This window comes from Lampetra planeri, chromosome 4 (assembly GCF_965212315.1).
Source record: "Lampetra planeri chromosome 4, kcLamPlan1.2.h2, whole genome shotgun sequence".
Lineage (NCBI taxonomy): Eukaryota > Metazoa > Chordata > Hyperoartia > Petromyzontiformes > Petromyzontidae > Lampetra > Lampetra planeri.
In genome coordinates this window covers 15410965-15431900 of record NC_136110.1, presented here as the reverse complement: position 1 = coordinate 15431900, position 20936 = coordinate 15410965, and the positions used below count along the sequence as shown (strand labels likewise).

The window sequence follows — 20936 nt, the reverse complement described above, 5'->3', positions numbered from 1 at the left end:
CTACGACTGCATATCTCCCACGGGTGATCTCGTCACCATGTCACACTACTGCATTGTAGCACTGCACAGATAAAATGTGTAAGTGACGAGAAAACCCATCATCACAGAAAAATAGTGCAGGCTGGAAAAATCAAACAACACGCAGAAACGTGCACACAAAGCACTCGGACTCTGTGCATTATGTACAAATCATCAGAAGTTCTTTAATCATTTGCATCATGGTCGACTTGTAATGTCACCACCAAAATAACGAGCAAATGTGACCGACTGCCAAGCTGCAGTAATACAGAGATAGACAACTGTGGACTGGTCCATGTAAGCACCATGTAAACACAGCACGACTCATCGCTGTAAAACAGTGAGCCTTGCCAATGTGTCATCTCTGCCAACGAGCAACGCATGATGGGAAACTGCCATAATGGAGAAGTATTTAAATTAGCCGTGGCATTTGGTTTGAGGCGGTGCAGCCAACACTGAATGAGAGAGGGATGGGAGCCATTCCATTGGAGCTGCTCACAAAGATCATGCATGGAACCTCCCTTATCCGGCCACTTACCCAGCGGGGAGGACAGCTGAATGTATTTAGAATCATAACACAACACTTGTATAATCTGGACATTGCTTTCAAAGCACTTCAGCAGATTATATTATTACAATTTGTGGTTAAACATTCCACCTAGGTGTTGTTGGTAGTGGATTTACCAGAGGCAGCAACAGTAAAACCAACGGTGGGGAATTACAACTACCTGGTGCTGACACGCCGGTTCTAGAAAGAGCTGTGATGTACGTGAAACTCCAGCTTGATGGCCAACGAGGGTGTCATATACACACGTACATCACACTACTTATATCTATTCTACAAAGATAATATAATTGGCAGCATGATCCATTGCACTTGATAGGACAACACCAGAATTAGAAATAAACCCAAGAGTGAGTGGAGACACCAGAAAAAATGTGGCTACTTTCTGCGTGCAACCCAGGGCTGTGTGCAAGGCAATAAGGTAGGTCTTGTAATGTGTCTATGGGAACACCAGCATTTTCCAGCTGTGGATGTTCTTGTGAGCGAGCTTCCCCAGAGTTTGTGGGCATCGATTGGGTTCCTGTGCTGGCCTCCCCAGCAGCCTGGCGAGCTGTCCCACTGCCAGTCAGCAACGAGCAGAGCGTCGATCGCACGTCCCCCAGCATGCGATACAAATCTTCGCGAAAACGGACACCCACAAAGGCGTAGAGCAGCGGGTTGAGGCAGCAGTGCGTGAAGGCAAGCGTCTCCGTTGTCTGCCTGGCGTAGTGCAGCGCCTCGTGCGTGCGGCAGCCGAGCCACGTTCCACGCAGGTCAGCGAGCGCGACCACCAACAGCACCGTGTTGTAGGGCAGCCAACACAGGAAGAAAAGCAGCACCAGGGCCACGATGACACGCACTGCCTTGCGCCTTGAGCCGCGGCTCTTGGTGTGTGCCAGAGTGACGGCAATGCGGACGTAGCAGGCGAGCATGATGGCGAACGGCAGGAGGAAACACGCCGCCGTTTGAAAGACGGCGAGCGCCGCCTTCCGCACATGCCCGCCGGGGCCCGCGTGGAGGCTCTGACAAACTGTGCGCGGTGCGGAGTCGGGGGTGTCCGCTTGAAGCTGCGCACGGCTGGAGAGCACATCCAGGAGGCTGAGCAGCGTCGCCGCGGACCACGCACCGGCGCAGGCGACCCACGCGCGCCGGCGCCGCCACCGCACCCCACGACAGCGCGTGGCGCGCACCACGACAAGGTAGCGGTCTACACTGAGGCACGTGAGCACGAAGACACCGCAGTAGAAGGAGACGCTGTAGAGTGCCGTGGCCAACTTGCATGCCCACTCACCAAACGGCCACTCGCGGGCAGCGTGGCGCGCCCAGAGCGGCAGCGTGGCGACCAGCAAGAGGTCAGCGGCAGCCAGGTTGAGCAGGAAGACTTGCGTCGTGTCCCATGTGCCGCTGCCATAGCCGCGACGCTGCCGTCGAACCAGTACCAGAAACGCCAACCCATTGCCCACAAGGCCCAGGATGAACACGATCGAGTAGAGCACGGGCAGCAGGGTCTGGCCCAGCCGCTGGGCGCCATCCGAGCACAGCGCGCCGCTGTCATCCTCGTAGTCGTCGGTGGGGCCCCACACGGAGCTTGAGTCGAGCGGGTTGGCCGTCGTGAAGCCTGAGTCTACATCCATGGCCTGTGCTGCGAGGGACCGAGACCAAGAAGATGGCAGAGCAGACTGTGTGAGAGGATTCTCACCCCCCTACAGTGACTCATGCTTGCGGGTTTGAGGGGAGCAGCGGCGTGGTTAGCAAATTGCAATTATGACAAGCCAAGTTGCCATGTTATGATGCTCATCTGTGGCAATCTGCAAATAACAATAAAAAATCATGGTCTTCTTCCCATCGGGGCCGTCCATAAATGACGTCACACACCTAGGGAGGGGAGGGGGGTCAGACATTTGTGACGATGTGTGACGAGGGGGGGGGAGGGGGGGGTTGAGAAATGTGACGTCACATCAAAATGCGCAACTTTAAATAAATATAAAGAATATAATTGTTATAACAACACTCATTTTGATTAATTTTCATTATTAACTATTTGAATATTTAAATATACTGAGGTCACTTATTTATTCCATGAAGGAGCATTTTGCTTATCGGAGAATGGAGAAGCATACATTTTGTAATTTTTTTAATGATTGTTATTAAACATTTTGATTTTAATGATTCTTCCAGGGCTTTTCATTCTGTGGAATGAATATGTGATTGTTAATAATTGTACTCTCCATTTTGCTTCGTTCTACTACAAAGTTTCAAGTACTTTTTTATAGTTATAATTACATTAAATATTTTACAATGATAAGAGACTTTCAATATAATATTCTGAACATCTGCAGTTTTAGTTAGACGTTAAATATTTTCAAGTGAATTTTATGCTAAATTTCAGCTTCCCTTTTAATACGTGTTTTCTCCTACAACATCAGAGTGCAGCGCCACATTAAATACGCACTATAATGACAATAGTTAAAAGTGATTTGAAGCATGTTTTATTTTCAAAATGGAAATATAGCTTTGTGACGTCATATTTGAGGGGGGTCTGACTTTTTATGACGCCGTGTGACGAGAGGGGTAGGGGGGTCAAAAATCTGCCAAAATCGCGTGACGTCATTTATGGATAGCCCCATATCCGTCTGCACACAAAATAAACGTATTTTGTACACAACAGCCACATGGCCTTTTTGGAGTGCATCATTTCAGCAGCAGTCAAAACAAGCAAACTGGACCGGTTTCAACATTCATTGTCGTATTACCTATTTTATATTTTTTGTGTAATTTATATTCTCTATGACGATAATTACGATCTGCTATTAGCATATCAACTGAATAGATAGCAATACTACGGAGAAAATAATATCAGTGTTCTCATGAATGAAGTAATCAGACAAATCTTGAGACTGCCTCTGCTTGCTCCCAAACCCAACCCGGCTCAACTCCTCTCGCCACCCTCTATCTCTGCGGTCATCTGTGCCTGCTGCAGTGAACGTAAGCATGTGGCAGGAAGTGAGCGCGCCCGCCTCCTTGTGGCTGTGGTGCCGTGGCACGAATGTGTAAACCCCAACCCCTTTCTGGGAAACTTCAAAGCGAACGCGTTAATGTTGAACTTAATTTGCACCATACGTAGCCAACCGTGCTAATCGGAGGAGCGAGGAAATAATAACAGTACATGCCAGTGCCATATTAAGCCGGTAGACGCAAAGGCTAAAGGGTAAAGTCATAAATAAACACAGGGTGCACCCACCCCCTTTTACAGCATTCATCAGCCATTGTCCATCCACAGCTGGATGAATTCCTCATGCCATTGCTATCCTTCACGGTCTTGTGATGCCACAATACACCTCACTCCCACATATGAGTTGATCTCATCGGTCCATCTCTGCAGTGGTCGTCGCCCTTTCCCCTCTGAGAGCATAATTACATTGTTAATTCTCAGAAAAGTGTAAATATGTCATTGCTTTTAAACGGCATAAGGCATCACTATTTTCCCTAAAATGTTTTTTTACTACGATAATGAATATGCCGTTGAACGAACCCGAACACAATTCCTTTGTCGAGATCCAGCCAGAGTGGTAGAGCCAGTCCGTTCTTCTATTCTTTAGTATGATGGCAATATGTTCAGGAGCCAATGTCTCTCCATGAGAGAGCTTCAGGAAAGAGTTTGTGTAGTTTTTCTATTCTTCCATTGAAGGAGTTGTTGTATATGTCGGTGTATGAAATTTTGATAAAAAATAATAAAACGTATAACTATGCGTAATGCACATTAATTATGATAATGTATCTAATTATATTCATAAATTATGATAATCACGGAGATAATGTATGCGAATGTTTGAATTTATGTTAATGTATGCAGTTATGATAATTATGGCTTAGCTTCGTTATCCAGAGTTGTATCAATCAGGATAAAACGATTATCTTTGATTAAACATTTATTGAGTATCTTAGTGTGTTTATATTATGTTAGGTCTCCAAATTCATATCTCAACGCAGGATACAGTTCTTATAAATAAGAGTTATGCATGGACTTGGAAAGAAACACTCAAACGCTTTTGTTAAGCAATTTTAATTCTAAACCAAAATATGACACTCTAATATGCAAAGGCGAAAGCATACGTCAATAGATTAATGAGCAAGATTATGCAATTAACGAAAATGAATGACTAAAACACTTCTTATTCATGTAACTCGACGGCAGCAACTGCTTTGCACAATCAGTTGATATTGAACGCACCACCTTGAAATGGCAACCCTTTTTGAAACACAAAGATATCTTTTTGAAAGTCTTATTCGTGTGCGTGTTGTGTGTGCGTTGTCCCCTTATAAAATAAAAAAATTTTTAGAGCCGGGAGTTGTGTCGGAGCTTGTGGGGTGGGGGAGGGGGATACAACCAGCGGCCAGAGAGGTTTCCTCTCGCTTGGGCATGGCAGCAGCGAGCCCGTCGCCGGCTTTCTCTCTCCGCAGCTAGATTGAGCGGCGTTGGCACGATGTTCCTTGAAGAAACTTGGTTGCTTGGTGCTTGATGGCGCCCGGGGCGTGGTGCTGCTCGTGCACTCTCTCTCTCCACTGCTAGATGAGTGGCGTCGGCACGACGCTCGCAGTCGTGGGCGCGATGATTCCATCGTCGGAAGCGCGCAGCTCATCCGCAAGATGACGAGTCGGCATGACGCTCGGTGACGCCCGGGTCGTGCTGCTAGTGCGCTCTCTCTCTCCACTGCTAGATGAGTGGCGTCGGCACGACGCTCGCCGCCGTGGTGCGCGATGATTCCGTCGTCGGATAGCGCGCTGCTCCGCCACCGCTGGACGTCTTCTCTGTTCTCAGCGGGTGCTGGTCGATATGTGTGTATTAAACACACGGCGCATTCGATGGCGCTCTCCTCTTCCTCATTTTCTCCGTGCTCTCTCGCTGATCGCTGCCAGCTTCACACGGACACCCGCCCTTACTTCAGGGCTGCGTTGGCTCAGACTCTGGACGACGCGGCTGTGCACGCTCACCGGCTTGGAGCGCTCTGGCGATGAATGATGCTCTCGTTCGTTGCTGGGTTGACGTTGGGTTGACGTTGGGTGTCTTCGCTGGCTCGAGAATGATAACTGGAATTTCGCAAGCTTCACTCGCACTTAACCACACCTCGCCACTTCGTTCTGCGAGAAGCGACACTGGCCATCGGTATCGGTGTTTGCTCCATCACGACGGCACCGCCAGCCAGGGCATGGCTGAAACCCAGCCTCGACCCAGGCTGAACTCAGACTTCTGCGACTCTGACGACCCCTCCTCCTCCCATCTTTCCTCGAGGCACTATGCGCCCCAGCTCCCTTGCGAGCCTCCCTCACAACGCCGCGTCGCAAGCCGAGAGCAAGACTGAGCGCGACTGGAACCAGACTGCCCTCAGACTTCTGTGCGTTTGTGTTTAAAACTCAAAAACGTGAACCCCTCCCCTCTGTGCATCTCTTGCGAGAGAAGCAACAACAAAAAAACAGACACCCTCGGAATGTCAGGTCATAAACCCTTTTCGCGACCCTCTAACTCCCTTGCTCCCCCTGCGTGGGTCATCCCGAGGCCAGACCCCTCTCCGGATTTGATGGCTGGCCTGTTTGTGCCGAACCGTTGGAAGACAAAGGTGGCGGGGAGGTCCTGACGTTTGCTGTTTTTGATGGCATACCACGTTTACCAGATGCCTGGTGTGGAATGTGACGAGTAGTGAGTTGTTTTCATTATTTAATTAAAATATATATATATTTTTTGGCCGAATTATTCTTAATATACATTTTTGTAAAAAGGGGCATAAATACAACAGAGTGCACAATACAGTGGCTTACTATATGGTCCATGGTTTTGGTTGCATTGCCATTACTGTGGCTTTTCTTGATTTGTATTTATTTATTAAGGAGATATGCATATCGGCCTGATGATGTTCTAATGTGATTGATTGTTCTACCAGTGATTGATTGTTACACCAATGTTCCACTCTGTTAGCCAGCTTTCTTCTGGATCTGGGTGACATTCTGAGATGTTACAGCATGATTGCAGAAGGGGGATCGGATGAGGTACATTTTTTAGGTTGATGGATAGATGATTGTAGTTTGCAAGAAAACATCCAAACTCCTTTGAAGTTTGCATGTCTGTGCAGAACAGGGAGCCAGGGGACTGGTGTCAGGTTCAGTTTCCTGGTTATGAAGCGCATTACGTTTTCTAAATTTGCATCTGGCAGTGTTGTGTATGAGCTCCTGGATCAGGCTGGAGTGCAGTGACTCTGTCACTGAGTAGATCATCAGTGAGAGGGTGGCAGGTTGCAGCGCATCAGCTGAGGTGTCCCAGGTCCTTCCTGTTTCTGTAGCAGGGCGATTTTTTTTTTCTTTTAACACATCGTTTTAATGTGTGAAGGTGAGGCTTCTATCCATGATAGCCCCTAGATACCTTGAAGTGTGGTCATATCACACTGGGCTACCACACAGAGACACAGCAAGAGTGGCATTTTCTGCATGATTCTACAGGTGGTGTTTCCAGAGACGGTAATGTGCCTCCAATAATAACGAGCTGAGCTGTGCAGAAACGGCTATGTCGTCTGCACATGAAGTTGGGAGATTTATGTACATGGCAGGTCACTTGTGTAAAATTGTGCTAGTACCAAGCATTGATGGAGGTCATTGTTCATGGATGGAAGACCAGATGCTTCTTGCGGTGGCCCACCTGTTACGTGATGTTGTTGTGGCCTTAATTACAATGAATGCCGTAATCTAGGTGAAATGGATGTTACTAATTTGAATCCAGATGTGATCAGTCTCTGTGGTTACTGGCAAGGATCATGGACTCCCAGCTACACGCAGGAGGAAATAACAGGAGAGATGTGGTCGTCCTTGCACATGAAGATTAGATTTGCCTGTTTCATTTTCTGGAACCAGGGATTTAGCAACAACACAACATGTATTCCCCCCTTCCCCCAGTTTTTTGCAACTCATTCGTGTTGCTTGTTGTGAACATATGAGTCTAATAAACAAATTGACTCATCAATGATGTTAATGTGGGTGATGAATGGCAGACTTGGGGCCATGGCTCGTGGAACTGCAGCACCTGCTTCTGCAGCTGGCGAGTCTCATATGCTTGGGGCCACAACCGAAGCATCTTGCGACTTTAAAGTAGCCAACAATTTCCTTTTTAAACAATTTTTAAAATATCTCATGATTAGCACCATATAGCGTCGTTCATACCAAATCTCAATCGCTGAGGAACCACAGACAAGCTGGAAGGCTTCCAGGCGATGAGTCTGTGCCAACTATTGCTCTGCCATTCTCGAAACATTAAAATGTTTTCAGCCAATTAGTGAGAGGAAACCAGAGCACCTAGAGAAACCCCACGAATGCGAGGGTGTAACATTGTCCCATATAGAAGGGACAGATTATATAATTTCGCATTTTTCTGTATTGTATTCTGCTGGCAAGCCAAGGTACAGTGCTTCAATGCCCATGTAAGTAATTGTTGCACCATTTGTATTTTGTGCAATCTTCCAACCCTTTCCTTCACAGTGCTGGATGACAGGCATGCAATAACCACTACCTGGGATGTGCAGAGGCCAACGAGCGCAGCACATAAATGATGCCGTACGGCCATGAGCTTCATAGCACGCTCAGAGAATCTCCCAAAGTCCACACAGTACGAGGTTCTGCTGGTTGGCACCCAGGCTCAGGGGAAAAACATTGTGGGAAGATCAGGTGCGGCAGTTGTAGACTCCAGGATTCAGTTTTGTACTCATCTAAAAAGCTTCGGCACCATACTCGACCAGCATATGTTGCGTGATTACTACGTGCAAAATATATCCAGCTCTTGCCATTTTCATATTAGTGCTCTACAATACATTCAGCAACTATTGATTCGTGACATACAGTAGGGAAAAAAGTATTTTATCCCCTGCTGATTTTGTACGCTTGCCCACTGACAAAGAAATTATCAGTCTATAATTATCATGGTAGGTTTATTTGAACAGTGAGAGACAGAATAACAACAACAAAATCCAGAAAAACGCATGTCAAAAATGTTATAAATTGATTTGCATTTTAATGAGGGAAATAAGTATTTGACCCCCTCTGAATCAGAAAGATTTCTGGCTCCCAGGTGTCTTTTATACAGGTAACGAGCTGAGATTAGGAGCACACTCTTAAAGGGACTGCTCCTAATCTCAATCAGATTCCAAACTCTCCACCATGGCCAAGACCAAAGAGCTCTCCAAGGATGTCAGGGACAAGATTGTAGATCTACACAAGGCTGGAATGGGCTACAAGACCATCGCCAAGCAGCTTGGTGAGAAGGTGACAACAGTTGATGTGATTATTCACAAATGGAAGAAATACAAAAGAACTGGCAATCTTCCTCGGCCTGGGGCTCCATGCAAGATCTCACCTCGTGGAGTTGCAATGATCATGAGAACGGTGAGGAATCAGCCCAGAACTACACGGGAGGATCTTGTCAATGATCTCAAGGCAGCTTGGACCATAGTCACCAAGAAAACAGTTGGTAACACACTACGCCGTGAAGGACTGAAATCCTGCAGCGCCCGCAAGGTCCCCCTGCTCAAGAAAGCACATATACATGCCCGTCTGAAGTTTGCCAATGAACATCTGAATGATTCAGAGGACAACTGGCTGAAAGTGTTGTGGTCAGATGAGACCAAAATGGAGCTCTTTGGCATCAACTCAACTCGCCGTGTTTGGAGGAGGAAGAATGCTGCTTATGGCCCCAAGAACACTATCCCCACCGTCAAACATGGAGGTGGAAACATTATGCGTTGGGGGTGTTTTTCTGCTAAGAGGACAGGACAACTTCACCGCATCAAAGGGACGATGGACGGGGCCATGTACCGTCAAATCTTGGGTGAGAACCTCCTTCCCTCAGCCAGGGCATTGAAAATGGGTCGTGGATGGGTATTCCAGCATGACAATGACGCAAAACACACGGCCAAGGCAACAAAGGAGTGGCTCAAGAAGAATCACATTAAGGTCCTGGAGTGGCCTAGCCAGTCTCCAGACCTTAATCCCACAGAAAATCTGTGGAGGGAGCTGAAGGTTCGAGTTGCCAAACATCAGCCTCGAAACCTTAATGACTTGGAGAAGATCTGCAAAGAGGAGTGGGACAAAATCCCTCCTGAGATGTATGCAAACCTGGTGGCCAACTACAAGAAACGTCTGACCTCTGTGATTGCCAACAAGGGTTTTGCCACCAAGTACTAAGTCATGTTTTGCAGAGGGGTCAAATACTTATTTCCCTCATTAAAATGCAAATTAATTTATAACATTTTGACATGCGTTTTTCTGGATTTTGTTGTTGTTATTCTGTCTCTCACTGTTCAAATAAACCTACCATTAAAATTATAGACTGATCATTTATTTGTCAGTGGGCAAACGTACAAAATCAGCAGGGGATCAAATACGTGTTTCCCTCACTGTAACCAACACGGTGGAATGTAGCATAGTATTGACAAGCCTCAATTATTGCAACTCACTACTCTACGGGACGTCTGGCAAACACATTACCATGCTGAAGCATGTACAAAATTATCTGGCACGTGTCATGACGGGTACTGCAAGATCCGACCATGTCCGTTCAGTGCTCGCCGAGCTGCATTTGCTTCCAGTTGCCAAACGAATACATTATCAGGTCGCACTCAATACACAAGCTGCTTGCCACAAGTGAACCCACAATACTTTGCTGATCTCGGAAAGGAACATAAACCATCACAACTTCTGGTCATCCTCGCATCAGCTTTTAGCTATCCATCGAACAAAGACGGTCACCACATCGTACATTTTCAAATGCACTTCTGCGGCTGTCTGGAATTCTCTTTCTTTTGATATTAGGAAGCCACTGGAGCTATGCACTTTTAAATATAGATTACAACTAATTTCTTTAGAACTTCTTTTCATGTTTAACTTGTTTTCCTTTCCCTGCACCTTTGATTAGCACGGTGGCTACCTTATGAAAGAAATTCAACATATCTACGAGTGGGAGTCACCTGGCTGGGCAGAACACTTCTCATATGGTCATAATGTGCAAAATCCTGGCTCTTTCTCTCACAATACAGATGTAGTGGTGGTGTTGACGTGCGCCGACTGTGACAGTGATGGATCACGGGGCGGCGCGGGGTGCGGGGTTGGGCACGCGTTGTGGGCGTGGTGTGGACGCGCGCGCCGGGAGTGACAGATGACGGGGCGGCGCGGCGTGGGTGGTGAGGCACGCTGAGATGTGGGAAAACAGGATCGTAGCCAGCGCCGAGTGATTGGTCGAATAAGATGGGTGCTTGCAGCGACGTCCGCAGGTGGGGTATAAAGGGAGACGCGCGAGAGCACTCGGGGAGAGTTACCCAGTTGAAGACCAGAAGACGGAGCTGAAGACCTAGTGCCCCGAGACCCCTAGTCCCGCCGTCCTTGTGGGGACCGGGGCCCTGTGTGGCTCGGAGGCGAGGCTGTGGGACCCGGGGTCCGACGCCCACGTGGGTCGGGCTGGGGACCCACAGTCAAGACGGATACCTCGGGCAGGGAGTGTCCCGAGTAGCTCAGGGGCGTTAGTCGCCGAGTAGCTAAGTGGGTGTTTGTCACCCGAGATACTAAGTGGGTGTTTGTCACCCGAGATACTAAGCGGGTATTTGTCACCCGAGATACTAAGTGGGTGTTTGTCACCCGAGATACAAAGTAGGTGTTAGTCACCTGTGAACGAGTTTGGTAAAATAAAGAGTGTGTTACCCGTGAAGTCGTCTCCCGCCGAGTTACTACATTACACAAACATAAATGGAAATGGTGGATTATGACAAACCTAACATTGGTACTGGATTTTCTTAAGCTATTCGTTACGCATGGTTGCACTTGATTTTCTGCACAGTTGCAATTTACATTTCTCAGCCAGTGTTAGCCACTGATGGCGTGAAGGGTTTCTTTTTTAATTCTTGTTGCTCCATGCCACCTGCACCGTTCCCGTTCCATTATAATGTGCACTGATGCCTACTTTATTGAGGGCTATATTCGCCCGTAAAATAACGATTGATTGATTGATTGAGAGCAGGCATTTCGAATCGCATTGCTTTTCCAAATAATGTGATGGAAGCACGTTATACACATGTTCTTGAGAATATCATGCAATTAAGGATCGTAGATTATTTTAAAATATGCAATTTTTCTCAGTCGGTGTTACCCTACATCAGTAAGAAATTCAGAACATCTTGTGAATGTGATTAAATATATTAAAGATTAGAAGTTTTCGTGACTGCAAGGATCCATGCTCTTTGGTTCTTTCGGTAAAGTCACGTAGCTAAAAATAAAAGTAAAAATAAACAAATTAAATCACGACGTTTCGATTGCAACACAAGCAATCATCATTATTTTTATTTAACTTTTTTTTAACCTACGTGACTTTACCGAAAGAACCAAAGAGTAAAGATATTAAACTTAACTCTAATAATATTCTGGTGAGCTTTGATGTAATTTCTTTATTTACTAAGGTTCCAGATAACAAGTCACTTAAATTACTCTACACTAGCAAATAAGACAGGTTTACTCAAATATATTGCAAAACTAGCTGACCATTGTCTAAATAACACTTATTTCTCATGGAGAGGTGATTTCTTTAGACAAAAGGAAGGAGCAGCAATGGGCTCTATTTTACTGCGACAGCGAATCTGGACATGGAAAACTTTTAAGCAAGAGCACTTGTTTCAAGTACATTAAACCATCTATTTATTTTAGATATGTAGATGACACTTTGGTTGTCTGGTTACAAGGTAAAGATACACTTAATTAATTTCTAAATCATCTCAATTCACAAAACCTGCCAATTTAGTTCACCATGGAAATGGAGGTGAATAACAAACTCCCTTTCCTGGATATTTTGCTCGAGCGTCGCCTAAATGGTAAAATAATACATTGTTTACCGAAAGGGAACGCACACTATCTGATTGCAGATTCGCATCATCACCCCGCACAGAAATCCTCTCGCATCAAGAGGCTCATACATCGGGCTAAAACAGTCGTCAGATGGTGAAAAGTCTGAGGAGAGAGATTAAACATGTCAAATAAGCGCTACGATTGAATGGCTGTACAGTAATAATGCTCAAATTAACAGCATTGAATGCCAAACCAAGATCGAACAGCAAGACTGCTGAAAGCAGTCAGGTTATTAAAACAATCAAAATAGCATATATCACGGGAGTAACTGCCAAATTAGCTCGAGTTTTGGAAAAGTAAGCTTTGGCATAGTACACAAAATTCAATAACGAGTATCTTGTACTAAAGATTAAATTCCTAAGTTATCAACAGTAGGTGTGTATCAGATTAATTGCTTATGTGGCAGATGCTATATTGGACAGACGGGATGTAACATTAGCATAAGACTAAAAGAACACCAAAGATAACGTTGAAGTGTTGTGTAAAACTAATTACTGGCCAAGACCCAATTCGAGAATCCAGTGAAACTGAGAGAAATACAAATAATTTTAACCGCTCAGACAGCTTGAGGCTTAGTGCGGCCTGGAAGCGTATTATTAAGTAACACATCTTACAATTACAATTTCCTATAGAGGAAAGACATACTAATTCACTGATTACTAATATATTATATAATTACAATACCCCCCCCCCCCCTCCTGATCTCTGCACCTGATTGGGTTCAGTGAGGACGTCGTCTGCTCTATTTAAGACCGGAAGCAGGTGGATTACTTCACTATTCAGGCAAATCGCCCGATGCTGGATGTAATTACCAGCGAAACGTCGTACTCAAATTATAAATGTTGTGGCTTTACTCTCCAACACACCGGTGAGTTGAAGTAACTAATTGGCGTATTGTTTACGTGACAAACTCCTTACTAATTGGCTGTGTCGGGTGGTGCAGGGTTAAAACACATTTATACTTACCTGATCGAACCCAAAAACCTTTATAATGACCAAAAACATATTATGAATCATAACAGTTATGGTAGTAATGTAATAAGTAACCCTTGAAACGCAACAGGTGATTGGTTGAATTGCTCATTACAGTTATACGTCCCCCCAGGGCTCACCTTGCAAAGAAAATCTCCAAGCGGCGGACAGGTGAGCGAGCGAGGAGGCTGGGAAAGCGCAGAGTGAGGCACTCCCCGAGCTCGCTGCCCCGAGTGTGCAGTGACTCACGTCGGCTGCTGTAGAGAAATGTTTATCACAAGGAAGGGGAGGAGGGGGAGAGGTGAAAAGGAAGGAGCAGGGAGTTGCGGGTGGGTGAGTGTTGTGCTGTCGGGGTCAGTTATCTTGCCTTGCCACCTTCACTCCCAGTAGCAGCTGGTGCCTGTACTCGGAAAGTATGAGCTAAAAAAATAGTGTGGGGAAAATGGTTGAGTTAACCACACATCTAAGTCAGGGGCGTGGTGCCAATTCTTTCCAAACTCGGATCATGTTGATTTTCACGATTGCAAAAGCCAACGAGTTTCTCTCGATGCATTGTATAAATGACACATACGCCCCTGTTACTTGTGTAGAGCCGTTGTAGCCGTTGTAGACGGCCTGATTTAGACTTGCCGCGGGTGGCAAACAAACACAATGGGCGTGGCTACGTCGGTACGCGGAGCAGGTGCTCGCAGCGACGTCCTCGCCGTACGCTGGGATTCCCCACAGCCCCTCCCCTCGGGGGGAGATGGCTATTTAAGGCGGTGAGCCGAAGGGCTCTGGGTCTAGTGTTAAGCTGTAACCAGTGAAGAAAGAAGACCAGCTAGACCGGCCCTGGAACTCCCTGGGATCGCTGTCCTTTTAAGGACCGACCAGGCAAGCCAGCGGCGTGGCCCCCAGAGCCCAGAACCGACGCTCTTCTAAGAGCCGGGTCTGGGTATTCGGGGTGCCGTAACCTAGGTGTAAGCTAGCTGTGAGCTAGGCTGTTGTGTTCCGTAGCTAGACGGGTGAAGGGGCCGATACCCCTTCAGTTACTGTAAGCTTCCGAGTTACGTGCTGGTGTTAATAAATAAGCGTGTGCCTCAAACTACGTGTCAAGTCTCTCTGGAACCATACTACACTTGTGTAGAGGTGTTACGGGAGAGCAAACAAACACACCCGGGCGTGGTTATGCCCGTACGCGAAGAGATGCTTACATCCACGTCCGCACCATTTAGCCTGGGGGGGCTAATACGGCGCTGGGATCCCCCACGGCCCCACCCCTCGGTGGGGGAGTTGCTATATAAGGCGGTGAGCCAGAGAGCTCGGGGTTCAGTGTTCAGCTTAAACCAGCGAAGCAAGAAGACAGGCTAGATAGCCCCTGGGACTCCCCTGGATCGCTGTCCTTCTCAGGACTGACCAGGGCAAGCCAGTGGCGTGGCCCCGAGAGCCCAGAGCCGATGTTCTTCTAAGAGCTGGTCTGGGGACACAGGGTGCCGTAATCCCAGCTTAACCAGAGCTGGGTCAGCTAGCCTCCCCTAGCTCTGAAGTGGACGACCTAGGAGTAGGCTAGCCGGGACAGAGATTGTGGGATTTCCCTGTTAGACGGGTGAAGGGGCCGATACCCCTTCGAGTGTTGTATATCTCGGCCTGTAATATGCAACTGTGGTCAATAAATAAGTGTGCCTCCGACTACGTCGTCCAAGTCTCCTTGAACCTACTACAACTGGCGTCAGAAGTGGTCTTCTAAGGATGGATACGAGACGGACGGCTCGTACCAGGGAACCGGGGGAGGTGGACACCTCGGCCAACTCAGAGCCTGAGATTGCTGAAGGCGAATCCGAACAACCTGGGCCGAGTCCACCCACACCGCAACAGCAGGACGGGTGGGGACCGTCGGCTGATGGACTGCGGCTGGCTCACTCCCGCCTGGCGGAGCTACTCTACGCGGCAGCCGCCATGTTGGAGGAAATCACTCGCCTGGGGGCTGGAGGAGCTGCACGCGACGCCAGTTCCCGCCATTTCAATGGGGCTGGAAGTCGGATTTGCCGCCATCAGTACAGTGGGTGCTGAGGGCGGGCCCGGGCTACGTCAGGTGACCGACATTCGCCAACCAGAAGCCACCACGTTGTCAATAGCGGCCAGCGCGTCACCAGCAGTACGACTGCCGATAGCGCCCGCCCTTCCCGCCGGCGGGAATGACGGGGCGCGATCTACGGCTGCGGAGGCCACGTTCCAGCAGCGATTACCGCCCCTCAAAGAGTTTGTGGGGGAAGACGGTGATTGGGGAGCCTTCCGAAGACGGTTCCTCGCTCACCAAGAAATGTCACAATGGACGGATGACGAAGCACTACGCGCGCTACCAGCGATGCTCGACAGTGACGCCCTTGCTACCCTCACCTCGGCGCCAAGAACGGCGCACGCCACACTGAAAATGGCGTTTCAACTCCTGTCCGCAGTCTACGGACCACCTTCTGACTGCAGACAGCTGTTTTACGATCACCAGCGGGGCGCCAAGGAATCGCCCCTGGCATACCGCACAGCTCTCCTGGCCCTGGCGAAGGCGGCTTTCTCGCGGATGGACGAGGAAGGGGTGGATGCCATGGTGGCAGAGAAGATATTGCTGTTGGCGGACGATTTGGACATTGTCGTCTTGGCGCAAGACGACAAGGAGATGTGTTCCCTGCGGGCCACGCGGCACATCCACACAAACTTGCTGTCCCAGCGTCGCAAGGCCAGCAAGGTGGCGGCCAGGCATACTGTGGCTGCAACCACCCTCCCATCGGAAGAGGTCTGCGCTGTGGGTCGCCCGACAAAGTGGAGATCTGGGGGACGACCAGCTCTGGACGGACCGAGCCACCAGGATCAGCCCAAGCCGTCTGGGGCGCTCACGCGCTGCTACAACTGTGGCCTCTGGGGCCATGTGGCGTCGGGATGCCGGGCTCCTCGACAGTGCGGTGCGACGCCTCGGCCGGACGACGCGCCTCTACCCAAGCCTCACCAGCAAACTCCGGCGAGTCGTGGCACCCCACATGTTTGGCCTACGCACACACCTGTGACACACTCACGCATTGCAATGAACGGGAGTCAAAAATCGCCTGTCGTTGCGTCGAAATGTGCCACGATGGGGAGGGCATTCCAACCGGGCCAGTGGTCTGAGTTGGCCCATCGCGTTGTTGCCGCGTCGGCGGGGTCGTCGGTCGTTGTGGGGCATATTGATGGGGTTGAGGTGCGGGTCTTAGTTGATACGGGAGCATCGGCAACTATTGTGTCCGATTTAATTAATAACATTCTCCCCGTTCAAAGCCGTCCTTTGCTCCCCGTTGATGTTCCATGCTATGCTGCTAACGGGGGCTCACTGGGCATTATCGGACAGATCCGCGCGCAAATTTGTATTGGGGACATCAAATTATCCAGCCCGGTATTGGTCTCCTCCTCGCTGACGGTTCCGTGCCTGTTGGGGACGGATTTCTTGGCCAAAATGCCAATTCGAATCTTGATCGACCAGGGTTGCATCGAACTCCCGTCGGGCCGACGTATGATGTTCTTGTCCTCCCCCGCTACTGTCCGTACGGCATTTGCGACGGTACAGGCGCTGGTTGCGAGGACGGTACGCGTACCGCCGGGAGCTCAGATGCTCGTGCCTCTTAGGCTGCGTCGACCATTTGCTAAGGGGATTGGGGATCGAGGTGTTCTGTTGGGACCATCTAGGGCCGGGGTCAATGGACCTGATTTGATAGCGGCTCAGACCATTGTGAAAGGGGACGGGGACCCCTTCATCGCGGTCCTCAATGTGGGGTTGCGAACGGCTGTGGTTCCTCAAGGGACCGTGCTTGCGCACGCGACGCCGGTACCCTGTGAGGAACTGGTCATTGGTAAGGTGAGCACCGCTCCTCCGTCGCAACCGCATTCGGACCGTGATGAGGGGTGGCTGGATGCGCTTTGTGCGGGATCATCGGACCTGTCCGACTCACAGCGTGAGAGGCTACGAATCCTCCTGCGCGAGTTTTCCGACGTTTTTAGTCAACACAAATATGATATTGGTTGTACTAAACTGCTGCGACACCATATTGACACAGGTGACAGCGCGCCAATCCGCCAAAATCCTTTTTGGTTGAGTCCCGCTGAAAAGGATCATGTCAAATTGGCCGTAGACGACATGCTAGCTGCGGATATTATATCCCCTTCTACCAGCCCTTGGGTGCGCCGATCGTCTTAGTAAAGAAACACGATGGCTCATTGCGGTTTTGTGTCGATTTTCGTCGGCTGAACAAGATTTCCGTTGCCGACGTATACCTGCTCCCTCGGATGGATGAATCGCTTGATGCCCTGGCAGGGGCGCGGTTCTTCTCCACGTTGGATTTACTGTCAGGGTTCTGGCAGCTCCCTCTGGATGATGAATCTAAACCTAAAACTGCTTTCCGTACGCCGCATGGCCTTTTCCAATTTAACCGCTTGCCGATGGGGCTCCATTCAGCGCCGGCAACTTTTCAGCGATTAATGGAATTGGTCCTGGCTGGGTTGCAATGGGATTCATGTTTGATTTACTTAGACGATGTCACCGTCTTTAATAAAACATTCGACGAACACCTCCAGAGGTTGCGTGCTGTTTTCCTCAAAATGCGGGCTGCTAATTTGAAATTCAAGCCCCAGAAGTGTAATTTGCTCCGCGAATCAGTGCGGTATTTGGGTCACATTTTCGGACGGTCAGGTATTGCCACAGATCCCGCCAAAACGCAATATGTCAGCTCCTGGCCGACTCACACCTCGGTGGGGGAGGTCAGGAGTTTCATTGTATTCGCGTCATATTACCGACGTTTTGTCGCTGATTTCGCAACGATTGCAAAACCCTTACATGCCTTGACATTAAAAGGGGTCAAGTTTCACTGGGAACAGGAGGAGGAGGCTGCTTTTCACTCCCTCCGGGACGCCCTAGTGGGGGCTCGCCATTGAGTTATCCAGACTTTTCAAAACCCTTCTTGCTCGATACAGACGCAAGCAACACGGGCATTGGGGGCGTGCTTTCGCAGGTTGTTGGAGGCGTAGAGCATGTGGTAGCGTACGGCAGTCGGGTTTTGTCTCCGGCGGAACAAAGGTACTGTGTTACCCATCGGGAACTATTGGCAATCGTTTACTTCATTCAGCAATATTGCCCATATCTGTACGGTCGCCATTTCACCGTCCGCACAGATCATGCAGCGCTGCAGTACGCCTTGTGGATTCAACAGCCATCGGGGACAATTGTCTAGATGGTTGGAGATTCTCCAAAATTTTTATTTTGAGACTACATATCGTAAGGGCGTTCGCCACACGAACACAGACGCCCTGTCGCGTTTGCCGCCCACCTCCGAGTGCGCTTGCCTCCTGGGTTCGGGGCGTTGCAGACCTCCGAATGTGATCTCTGATTCGGTCCTTGCGGCCACCGCTGATGCGCCTTCAATTGCGGGTCCTATTGAGCAAGGAGGGAGGGATTCTTTGCTGGGATTGTCTGTTGCGGAGTGGGGGCGCCTCCAAATGGAGGACACCTCCCACCTCGCTTTGTGCCATCGCATCGGGGGAGCTGGTTGGGGGGTGGAAAATGTCGACTCGTGGGGGTTATTCCAGGGTCTTTTGATGCACTGGGACAGGAGATCCCTCCGCCACCGGCTGGTGGTGCCTTCCGCATTGAGGGGTAGAGTGGTGTGGGCTGCGCACGAGCGACTCCTTCACCTGGGGACTCACAAAACCCTTGCCATGCTCCAGCTGGATTTTTCTTGGCCGGGCATGGTAAGGGACGTGGATGATCTTTTAGGGTCGTGTACTCCGTGCGCGCAACGGAAGCCACCAGCGAGGGGGTCCAACCCACCATTGCAGTCTATCAAAGTTTCCCGGGTTAACGAGCTCGTCGTGCTTGATATTCTGGGCCCATTCCCCGCTACACCTAGGGGAAATAAATACCCTATTGACCGGGGTGGAATATTTTACGTGATGGCCTATGGCCTGGCCCCTCGCCAACCAGTCGGCAGCAGCCATCGCGAAGGCCTTTGTCCAGGGCTACGTCCTCGACAAAGGTGCTCCGGAGCGGCTGCTGACCGACCAGGGTAAAAAAATTTCGGGTAAACTTCTTCACGAAGTGTGCGAGCTCCTGGGTAAGAAAAAAATTCGTACCTCCCCATATCATCCGCAAACTGAAGGGATGGTGGAGCGTCTGTATCGGACTATCACGTCCATGCTGTCCCAACAGGTGTCTGAATCCCAGACCGATTGGGACCTTCATATTCCGGGGGTTTTGGCGGCCTACAGAATGGCTCCTCATGCGGCGACCGGATTTTCGCCCTTCTTCCTAATGTACGATCGTGAGGCTAACCCACCTGTCGCGACTCAGCTTCAGATCTCCACGCTGCATGCTAAATCCAAATTGACCGACCATGTCAAATTCAACATCGCTAAATTGACAGAGGCGCGGGAGGCGGCAAACAAACACACCGGGCGTGGTTATGCCCGTACGTGAAGAGATGCTTACATCCACGTCCGCACCATTTAGCCTGGGGGGCTAATACGGCGCTGGGATCCCCCACGGCCCCACCCCTCGGTGGGGGAGTTGCTATATAAGGCGGTGAGCCGGAGGGCTCGGGGTTCAGTGTTCAGCTTAAACCAGCGAAGCAAGAAGACTGGCTAGATAGGCCCTGGGACTCCCCTGGATCGCTGTCCTTCTCAAGACCGACCAGGGCAAGCCAGTGGCGTGGCCCCGAGAGCCCAGAGCTGATGTTCCTCTAAGAGCCGGTCTGGGGACTCAGGGTGCCGTAATCCCAGCTTAACCAGAGCTGGGTCAGCTAGCCTCCCCTAGCTCTGAAGTGGAGGACCTAGGAGTAGGCTAGCCGGGACAGAGATTGTGGGATCTCCCTGTTAGACGGGTGAAGGGGCCGATACCCCTTCGAGTGTTGTATATCTCGGCCTGTAATATACAACTGTGATCAATAAATAAGTGTGCCTCCGACTACGTCGTCCAAGTCTCCTTGAACCTACTACACTTGCACAGCAACTGAATAATTATTGTAATCAGCACCGTCCTTCATTTCACCGATTGATCGAGACATTTTTACGTTCGCTCCTGCGTGCATCAACTGCGATATTTACGATCCTCGTTCAGTTTTAAAGACATTTCTCTCCAACTCCTCAGACTGTCTCAGTCACGTCATATTTGTTCACATGTGGTGCACTCAAGTCTCTTTCCTCATCCAGTTCCAGCGAATTAACAACTCGTCATTCAATAAAAACACATCTCTCCCTGTTCACAGCTGCGCTCCTCCCAAGCCATCGTAATCAACGTCCCCCTGTTCCTTGCAATTCAGTTTACATGTTTAAGGAATCCAAATTGTAGTCACCGGCGTCATGGCCAATACAAGGAAAAGTGACGAGTTTAAGAAGTTGTATTAACGTCATCACAGTTAAATAAAATGTGTCAATAAATATAAAAGAACAATAAAGATAAATGTGGAAAAAAAACATGGGTTCGAATTTTAAAACA

The 20936-nt window shown here is 49.2% G+C and overlaps 1 protein-coding gene across 2 annotated transcripts; it reads right to left on the bottom strand.

Annotated features, from left to right (window-relative positions):
• Positions 1-178: 178 nt before the first annotated feature.
• Positions 179-13984, bottom strand: LOC144717748 (C-X-C chemokine receptor type 3-like). Of its 2 annotated transcripts, none has more exons than XM_078593370.1 (2): positions 13594-13984; positions 179-2204 (listed from the first exon to the last, which is right to left on the bottom strand). In XM_078593370.1, exon 2 carries the CDS (start codon positions 2194-2196, stop codon positions 916-918), a length of 1281 nt encoding a protein of 426 aa, XP_078449496.1. In that variant the 5' UTR covers positions 2197-2204; positions 13594-13984; the 3' UTR covers positions 179-915. The 2 variants fall into 2 exon arrangements, with proteins under 2 accessions (XP_078449496.1, XP_078449497.1); XM_078593371.1 differs by having other exon boundaries at positions 179-2199.
• Between the last annotated feature and the right edge of the window lie 6952 nt (positions 13985-20936).

Bases quoted from the DNA above. Each gene is read 5' to 3' on its own strand.
- LOC144717748 (XM_078593370.1), bottom strand. From the start codon at position 2,196: ATGGATGTAGACTCAGGCTTCACGACGGCCAACCCGCTCGACTCAAGC.